Source organism: Alosa sapidissima, chromosome 3, assembly GCF_018492685.1.
Source record: "Alosa sapidissima isolate fAloSap1 chromosome 3, fAloSap1.pri, whole genome shotgun sequence".
NCBI classification, from domain to species: Eukaryota; Metazoa; Chordata; class Actinopteri; order Clupeiformes; family Clupeidae; genus Alosa; species Alosa sapidissima.
This window is the reverse complement of record NC_055959.1, coordinates 19,630,416-19,640,341: the sequence shown is the minus strand read 5'-3', so window position 1 is coordinate 19,640,341 and position 9,926 is coordinate 19,630,416. Positions and strand designations below refer to the sequence as shown.

The 9,926-nt window shown below is 48.1% G+C and overlaps 1 protein-coding gene across 1 annotated transcript in view; it reads left to right on the top strand.

The window, feature by feature from the left end:
• arhgap44a (Rho GTPase activating protein 44a) overlaps nucleotides 1-9,926 on the top strand; it is a 37,706-nt gene that overhangs the window by 12,993 nt on the left and 14,787 nt on the right. The window contains 13 exon segments of the mRNA XM_042086066.1: nucleotides 2,501-2,540; nucleotides 2,760-2,879; nucleotides 3,549-3,625; nucleotides 4,439-4,550; nucleotides 4,855-4,931; nucleotides 5,030-5,147; nucleotides 5,766-5,834; nucleotides 5,957-6,038; nucleotides 6,417-6,544; nucleotides 7,203-7,314; nucleotides 7,929-8,010; nucleotides 8,331-8,411; nucleotides 9,445-9,558. Of these exon segments, the coding sequence (XP_041942000.1) occupies nucleotides 2,501-2,540; nucleotides 2,760-2,879; nucleotides 3,549-3,625; nucleotides 4,439-4,550; nucleotides 4,855-4,931; nucleotides 5,030-5,147; nucleotides 5,766-5,834; nucleotides 5,957-6,038; nucleotides 6,417-6,544; nucleotides 7,203-7,314; nucleotides 7,929-8,010; nucleotides 8,331-8,411; nucleotides 9,445-9,558 (1,212 nt within the window).

The window sequence follows — 9,926 nt, the reverse complement described above, 5'->3', positions numbered from 1 at the left end:
GGCTGCTCGGCCTGTGGCCGGAAGTGGGACAGGGAGAGAGAGAGGGAGGGACGGAGAGAGAGAGAGTGCATGGCTGCTGGCCCGTTGGGTCAGACACGCTGTTGTGAGCCGTTATCTTTCGTCCCCCTCAATGTCACACAACAACAGCCCAGCTGGAGCAGGAAGCCCCCCTTCCCCGTCAGAGAGGTGGAATTCCTGGGCAGAGCGTGCCGTGGAGTCCTCCCTCCCTCCCTTTCATAGGCTCTTCTGAATGAACAGCAAAGGGTTGCTCTCTCTCACTCACTCACTGCAATGCCCTCAGGGAATTCACATGGCTCTGAACACACACACAGTTATACATGAACACATGGTCACACACACACACATGGTCTCTCACACACACACACACAGTCATTCACACCCACACATAGTCACAGTGATCACAGACACACACACACAAAGTAAACATGGCTCTCTATTCCACCGAGGCCCATGAGTCATTGGATGCTGTCTGCTAATGAAGCCAACCTGGCCCATTTTAGCGTGAAAGTCAAACTTTCATCACAATCCAATTAGGGTGATATTAGAGCAGGCTGGAACGAGACGTCGGATCCGCAAGGGACCCAGAGCCCCTTCACATGTTCCTGTGGTCACCTCTCTGTAGAATCCCTGCAGAGCGCCTCTTATATGTTATATAACTTCAGAGCACCAGGTGTGGAAAAAAGGTGAGATGTTATGCAAGACACATCACTGCGTCGCAGTGCTGCCTGATCTGCCGTCGGCTTTGTGCTTTTAAAGGCTTTGGCTGGCATTGGACTGACCCTGGACCAGTCGGCGTGCCGATGAGGACCCAGGGGAGGAGAGGGGAGGGAGCGTCCACCTGGGGAGCCGTTCGGCCGCCTGTCACGACCCGTGTTTTGTTTGTTGCTCTTTCCCCTCGGAGCTTGTCCAGGGTGCGGCGCGGCATCACAGCGATTCCAGCTTGTAGCATCTGCTGCGGGCAGCTTGCAAATTAATTTATTATTTTGGCTCCAAGCAGAAGGCCACATTCTGGCCTCAGGGCTGCTGGAGAATATTCACACACACACTGACACTCGTGTGTCTGCTGTCTCGATCCCTCTCGCTCTCTCTCTCTTACACAATCTCCATCTGAGCGTCCATCTGAGTCTCTGAGATCTTACCTAACCGCCCGATTCTGTTTTTACCTCACAGCCATTTGAGAGCCATGCTTTGGGTTGGCAGTGGACACTAAATGTGTGGTACAGTGCACTGATTTGTGTAGTTCACTGCTGTGTGTTATGCTTGAACAGCGTGCTGTTGTGTTGTGTTGTGTGCATTTCCAGTGGCTCCTCTTTCATAACGGCGCTGCTGAAGCTCAGCTGAAGTGGACGGATGCACTAGTGGTTATTTTCACTCTCTAACATTAGCACAGAGAGAGAGAGAGAGAGAGCGCTGCTATGGCAACCTGCTCCCTTCGCATGTATGCAAGACGGCATATGGGTCACGGTAGACTCGTCACCGGTGGACTGTTTTCATAGCTGCCCTGCTCCTGTGTCTGCATACAGTCCCTCTACATCCCTATTTCACCTGGTAGGTCAGGAACCTGCACACCTCTGACGCGGTTCTAACACACACAAGATGAACTTGACCCTAAATGCACCAGGAGAAAAAAAAAACGTTTTGACTTACTGTATCCTGTTTTGTTTATATCAGTGAGAATATGTTTATGCTTGGCAGATTTCTTAACCATTTGGCAAAGTTTAAGGCGTTTGGATTGAATGGTTTCGGAGCCCACTCTCCCAGTCTCCACAAACCCTGAAGCACCGAAAAGACTTCCAGAAATCAGGTTCTCAACCTGGCTGTTGTACATGCAGAAGGGTTTGTGACATTCTCAGCTAATGTTTCCCAATTATACTCATGGGGCTTTCGAGGGGGGCGTGTGTCTGTGTGTGTGTGGAGGCACTTGTGTGTATGTGTGCGAGGTTCTGACATACACACCGGGGTGGTGATGTCATTGTGTGCTGACATCACAGCTTGGGAATGAGCGAGCGAGTCCATCTCTGGTGCACACACCCAGCTCAGGCCTGACCAGGGGAAGTCACAGCGAGACCACTTCCCTCATGTTTTCATAGCCTAAGCCGGGGTCAGGATGTAACAAGGCACTGGGATGCGCAAACTCAGTCAGGCCTGCTGTTTATATCTACCAGGGACTGAAAGGGAATCTGCATGCTGAAACCCAGCCAGTTCATGCGGGCTGTTTTCCTAAGTTCCCGTGCTCTTCCATCGATGCTCGCAGATAACCCAAACAACCAAACAAGTTGTCATCACTTTGGCACGGCATTTTGTTTCTAACAAATATTTAATCAGGGTCATGGAGCGCATTCCTGGGCGCTTGGTAATTAATCGCTGGAGCACGGGTGAGATTCCCCCAGTGGCTTGTTGAGCTTGTTCTGCTTAAATAATTCAAGCCCTGCCCCTAAGATGCTAATTGTTACTCTTGTCTTTTTTTTGCTTGTTTCAGGGCGGAAAAAACAGAAGTTCTCAGTGATGACCTTTTGCAGGTACAGAAATTTTGCAGAGTTAATTGGGGTTCTGTTCTGTGAATGCTTATTAGTGTGTGGTGGGTGTTTATGTGACTGTTTGCGCAGTGCGTATGCATGTGTGTGTGTGTGTGTGTGCACGTGCGTGTGTGTTGGTGCCAATTTTGTATTTGTTGATGGCAATGCCAATGCTTTCTATGCCCACAGTAGATGCTGACCTGTTTGTCCATCTTTGTGCAGGTGGAGAAGCGCTTGGACCTGGTGAAGCAGGTGTCCCACAGCACCCACAAGAAGCTGAACGCCTGCCTGCAGGGCCAGCAGGGGGCCGATGGGGAGAAGAAATCGGTCAAGTCCCCCGCGGTGAGTGCTCTCGCCCGGCCTCTCCCTCAGTTACACCATCCAGGTGCTGTAGATGGACACATGTCAGATCTATTCCTGGCACTGCAGAGGCAGATTGGTTATGTTACGGTCATTCTGTTGAATTGTGTCAGTAACTGTTCATTGTCTCACTAGTTGTAGTCCTTGGGCCAAAGACCCAAAATATAGCATATCGGTACCATCTGGGTGGGCAAATTGTAGTTGTAATTTTTTTATACCTACACATCACTAGTTAATAAAGCTTAAAGCTTTTAAAGCTTAGGATGTACTATTTAAGATGATACCAAACTCATATTATACAACACTGACAAGTGTCTTAACCATGGGTTCAACCAGGATATGCATGCAGGTGTCTAAAATGCGATTTATTTTAAAGGGTGGTTTACTTCATTAGGTGATAACCACAAAAAAGCTACCAATCTCAGAGGTCTATCATATCAAAACATAAACTAGGGATGTGTAGGTATAAAAAAATCACAACTACAATTTGCCCACCTAGATGGTACCGGTATCTGGTCTGGCCCATGGACTATTGGGATACATATCATTTCCTAGCAAAAATGATTTTTCCATTTCAGTGGGACTCAGCTGGATAAACGTGTCATTATGATCCTAGTGAGATATTAAAGTGTTGTTTGGCTCTGCCCTCAGAAAAAGCTTCCCCTGACCACCCTGGCCCAGTGTATGGTGGAGGGGGCCGCAGTTTTAGGGGACGACTCACTGCTGGGGTGAGTCCACACATCCCGCTCTCTCTCACAGTCACACACTTCTCTGTCAACACAGGGTGCTGTCTCTTATTTACTGCCATAGTTCAGTAACTGTACCCGATTACATTAGGTCCTCCCAGTCTCATGGTGTGCTCTCTCTGATTGGATCAAGGCTCCCATGAGACACTGTGCAAGAATAATGCAAATTCAAAATGTATTTTATATTGTATGACATCTTATCTTGATCCTACATGAACAAAGCTGAGCAACTTAGATCTTATTTAAAAGCAATGCCTGGCCACAAGAATTCTGTATTCAGGGTTCCCATGGGTCTGAAATCCTTGTTTTTTTTATTTGAGAAAAACAGACATAAATAGGCATGGACCATTGAATGTGTCTGAATTTAAAAAAAAAAAATAGTCTGCCAGTGTGGTTGCACATCACATTCAAGAAGTGTTCACACATTCAAACCTTTCTCTGTACTTATCTGTGAGTCTCTGTAAAGCCTGCTAATTCTCATTATAAAAATTCTCAGTGTTGTATCAGTAATTAACCTTGATCCTTGTCTCAAATGATGCTGTGTTGGGTACTTGAATGCAAAGCTATTGGGCCTGGAAAGCCCTTGAAAAGTCCTTGAATTTCAAGGCGTGGGAACCCTGTGAAGTGTAGCTCCCTTAATGAATCAGTGCTACATAGATGTAAACATGGCTGCATAGGGCTCTTGTGTTGCATGGCAGTGGTGCTGGGGCATCATACTGTATGTGTGTGTGTGTGTGTGTGTGTGTGTGTGTGTGTGTGTGTGTGTGTGTGTGTGTGTGTGTGTGTGTCCTACAGCAAGATGCTAAAGCTGTGCGGGGACACGGAGGAGCAGCTGGCCCAGGAGCTCATCCTGTTTGAGCTGGAGATCGAGAGAGATGTGGTGGAGCCTCTTTACGTGCTGGCCGAGGTAAATGCACACAGCGACAACACCTTAACTAAATAAAGCTGTCTGTTACTTACCCCAACAAAATTACACTCAATTGCAATGCCATACCCGACATGTGAGTTCTTCTGTTAAAACATAGTATTGTTTATCTGGTAGGATTTCATACGGATGCAAAGATGCATATATTTTAGCAATGAAAATATCTCGTTGGGACATTGGTGATTGTGACAGTAGAAGTAGAAATAGTGGTGCAGCAAATTTGAAAGCCCAAAGTATTTATCATGTCTGTACGGATGATGAAGTTCTGCTTGTTTTGCCTGTGCAGGTTGAAATTCCGAACATTCAGAAACAGAGGAAGCACTTAGCCAAGCTGGTGCTGGACATGGACTCTGCTCGGACGCGGTAAGAGGTTGCGGTCACCTCGCAACTCCCACTCTCCTGTCATCATCATTCATCATCCCTGACCACTTACCCCTGCCCTGTCCTCTCCCCACCTGTAGGTGGCAGCAGTCCTCCAAGTCGTCCAGCCACCCCAGCAACCTGCAGCCAGGCGGGGCCAAGTCTGACTCCCTCCGAGAGGAGATGGAGGAGACGGCCAATCGCATGGAGATCTGTAGGGTGAGAGAGCCGGGCTGTAGCGATCTAGTCAAGAAGTGTAAAGCTACATAGCAACATTATGTCACTCCTGGGGCTTTACTGGAAGGGTATGGCACCGTCCATGCTGAGAACATGGCCTTGAAAGACCATATTTACAGTTGAATGCGTGTGTGTGTGTGTATGTGTGTGGGTGTGTGTGTGTGTGTGTTGTACATGCAGAAGGGTTTGTGACGTCTGTTTCCCGATCATACTCATGGTGGTTTGAGGGGTATGTGTGTGTGTGTGTGTGTGTGTGTGTGTGTGTGTGTGTGTGTGTGTGTGTATGTTTGTCTGTGTGTGTGTGTGTGTGTGTGTGTGGGTGTGTGTGGGTGTGTGTGTGTGTGTGTGTGTGTGTGTGTGTGTGGTAAGGTAAATGATTGAATGTGTGTAGTGACGGAGAACACGGTTTCAAAGACGACACTTATGATTGAACGTGTGTGGACGTGCAGCAAGTGGCTTTGGATGAAAGCCAGTTCAGCGCAAGCCCCTAGAGTGACATGTACAACCACAGTTGAGTGAACACTTTAAACCACAAAGCAACAAATGACTGTAACTAAATCACTCAGCTACTCCGTGCTGTCTTCTGCTCTGTCTGTGTAGGATCAGCTATCAGCAGACATGTACAGTTTTGTGGCCAAAGAGATAGACTATGCAAACTACTTTCAGACGGTAAGTTCACCGTTTGCTCGACCGCATGTGACCGCTCCTCCTGTTCTCTTTACTGACGGTACTCGTGACGCGGTAGTGTGTGCAGGATCGGACAGGTGTGTGTGTGTTTGTCCTCTGCGCAGCTCATCGAGGTTCAGGCAGAATACCACCGGAAGTCCTTGGAGATCCTACAGAGTGTGCTGCCCCAGATCAAAGCCCAACAGGGTGAGTGTGTGTGTGTGTGTGTGTGTGTGTGTGTGTGTGTGTGTGTGTGTGTGTGTGTGTGTGTGTGTGTGTGTGTGTGTGTGTGTGTGTGTGTGTGTGTGTTGTTTGTGTCTATGTGTCTGTGTTTGTTTGTGTGTGTGTGTGTGTGTGTGTGTGTGTGTGTGTGTGTGTGTGTGTGTGTTTTGTATGTGTGTGTTTGTGCTTGTCTGTACTGTATAATAAATCATCTGTTTGATAATTTGCCACACAGCTTTTGCACGTTGCACAGTATACACCTCACTCACAGACTAGTTCTTATGAAAACCCCATTTCCCTGCTGGCAGTAGTCCCACTGCTCTGTTGTATAACATCATGCGTTGTGTTGATTTGACGCAACAGAGGCGTGGATAGAGAAGCCGTCCTATGGGAAGCCACTGGAGGAGCACCTGACCCTGAGTGGCCGAGAGATCGCCTTCCCCATCGAGGCCTGCGTCACCATGCTGCTGGAGTGTGGCATGCAGGAGGAGGTACAGCCAGTCGCTCCCCTCACCTCCACCCAAACACAGCACCAGAGCGCCAGCCGCTCCCCTCACCTCCACCCAAACACAGCACCAGAGCGCAGGCCGGTCCCCTCACCTCCACCCAAACACAGCACCAGAGCGCAGGCCGCTCCCCTCACCTCCACCCAAACACAGCACCAGAGCGCAGGCCGCTCCCCTCACCTCCACCTAAACACAGCACCAGAGCTGAGAGCGTCATGCATGCCTCTAGCGTTGCTGTCCTCATCAGACCTACGGGACATGGGACGCACGAAGCATGGTGCTTATTATGATGCCCAAGAGATTAATTATATTGACTGTGTGTGCTGGACTAGTGCACATAGTATTTGTAACATCCACATAGTAAATCATAAGTCACATTCTCTTGATGGCTTAAGTGTAATCTAAATATTATTAATTAACATTAGCAAACATTGTAGTTATATTAATGTAATAATTATTGTAGATATGAAACAGCATGAAAATCAAAAAATGCACACCTACTCTAAAATATGTTCCCGGCGTCTCATTTTATTCTTGGTTCTGCTAAAGCTAAAGATAAAGCTTAGCTAAAGTACATATGCTAAAGAGGTGTGCTCCTAGCTTTAGCATATTTCCCAAGCCCTTCATTTCTTTCTTGGTTCAGGGCTTGTTCCGGGTGGCGCCCTCGGCATCCAAGCTGAAGAAGCTAAAGGCATCGCTGGACTGCGGAGTGGTGGACGTTCCGGAGTATTCAGCTGACCCCCACGCCATAGCAGGTGGGCTGCCCACAACCGCACCCTATCTCTCACCCCCTGTACCGCCATGATGATTATTATTTAAAAGAGCCTGGTCATCTCTGGAAGAGTATAAGGGTATAAGATTTGACCCCCGCTAGAGACTCCATTAAACTCTGACCTAGTTTGCACAGGACCGGCGGCACATGCTGAAGTGAATCTGACAAGCAGACCAAAGCTTAGAGGCTGTGTGTGTGTGTGTGTGTGTGTGTGTGTGTGTGTGTGTGTGTGTGTGTGTGTGTGTGTGTGTGCGCGCAAGTGATTATATATGCATATGCAAAATTGTGTGTGTGTGTGTGTGTGTGTGCGCAAGTGATTATATATGCATATGCAAAATTGTGTGTGTGTGTGTGTGTGTTTGTGTGTGTGTGTGTGTGTGTGTGTGTGTGTGGCCAAAGCTCATCTCTCATCAACCAAAAACCAAACCTCCCCTTAGGCCCCATTGCATATATTCTGCCTGACAGCCTCTCTCTTTCTCTCCATTCTCCATATCCCTCTCTTTCTCCCCCCCTTCATTCTCTCTCTCTGTATGTTTATCCTTGTGTCATTCTTTATCTCTGTTTCTCTTTCTCTCTCCCCCCATTCATCTCTCACAGGGGCCCTGAAATCATACCTCCGTGAACTCCCTGAACCTCTGATGACCTCTGAACTCTACGAGGATTGGATCCAGGCCTCAAAGTAAGCAGGGAATCGCCCCCATCCCACCCCACCGCACTGTACCTACCCCACCCCACTGTAGCTACCCCACCCCACTCTCCTCTCCTCCTCCAACAGCACCCCCCCCCCCCCCCCCACCCCACGCCCGCTCCCCATCACTATGAAAGCTCTCATGAATTAGGAAGCGGAGACTCTACCCTGATGCCCTCCGAGGAATGATTTTTTAAGTGCTTCTCTGACATGGATGCAGAATGGCGTGCCTCTCCACGGATGACTAAACTCTGCTCTCTCTCCCCCATCCCATCCCATCCCACCCACCCATACGCCTCACCCATACTCAGCATTCAGGATATGGACAAAAGACTGCAAGCCCTGCTGTCGGCCTGCGAGAAACTCCCCACAGACAATTTGAACAACTTCAGGTCAGCCTCAATTCACCTCTTTTAACCCTGCTTTTGTCCTGGGCCATTTAGACTGAAAACAAAAGCGTTTTGTCTGAGGCCTGTGTGACAAGTTCAAGTGTTGGTCTTTGTTGTAGTGCCATGGGTGTGTGGTTGCGTAAGCGCTAATTACCAGAGGGGGTGATTGAAATGGAAACATGTGCTTCGTTTTTTTTTTTTTTTTATTTGGCTGGGGGGCAGGGGGGGGGGGGTGGTCAGGGGGAGAGGAGAGAGGAGGTTTTACAAGCGCTTGTTGACTGGCTGCCCGACCGCGTATGTCACCTCGTGATGGAGGCACGCCGAGTGCTTCATTAGCGTGAAGAGCCGGCAAAAGGGTTCTACCGTCGAGGCAGACCCGGCCACTGGCCAGTCGCCAGCACTTAATGTCCTTGATGCCGCCCCATCACCACGGTCCACAGTTAAAATCGTATGTAGGCCATTACCGAGGAGGCGGAGGCGGAGGAGGGCGAAGGATAAATGCGGTCCCTTGATCTGACCTGAATTCGGCGGAGAGTTCCGGGAATAGCACATCTTAATGATGGCAAGACGGTTGGCTCTGCGCCATATCTCACCACCACACAATATTAATAGTGTTACAGTAGAGACCACCAGCAGAGGCCAAGTGTCCGCGCTGTTTGTGACTAGGCTGCAGTTTGGTTCCTGCAGTATAGATTAAAGTGCACCTCCTCATGTCAATAACTGGACTAGAGTTCCTCCCCGGGCTAGGCTAATGTGATTCATGAAGTATGCCTTACTTTGAGACAGACACAGGAACATCTGAATGGAGCATTGTTATAATGGACAAGTGTGTTTGAGCTCTTCCTGCCGAGCACAGACATCACAGTAATTGAGGTTGTGGACTCTAGTTTGAAGTACATTAACAGTGAAACCCTGAAATATTAATGAATAGCTTAAAATAGACAGGGATTTCTCATGAGTCTAGGTGACAATTAGTCATGCAGTGAAAAGAGTATTTGATTTATTTTACGTTTCTACTTCTCCTTCTGCCCACCAGATACTTAATTAAATTTCTAGCAAAACTCACTGACTACCAGGACGACAACAAAATGACCCCGGGGAACATTGCAATAGTGCTTGGACCCAATCTGCTATGGACTACCTCTGAAGGGTAAGGAAGGTTATTTTTAAAAAATACTCTAGTATAGACTCTCGGAGCTTAAAGTTCTCATGCACTGTGGCTGAATTCAGGGGTGGGTCAGGGCATTTTAAATGTGAAAATAGATAATTATTCATATTAAGGGCCTCAAAAGTTTCTGATTACTTTGGGCACAAACATTTTCATTTTCTTTAAGCTCTTGACTCTATAGACTAGCCTGTGAATACCCAGACGGACCTTTGGCAAATTTGGAATTTGCTCTGCAGGTCCGTCTGTCCAAGAGGCCATTGTAGCCCATTTCCAATGTCCCTAAAACACAGGCACCCAAATACAATTGCTAATCTGACATGGACATGTATTGATTTGCAATTGAGTAAACA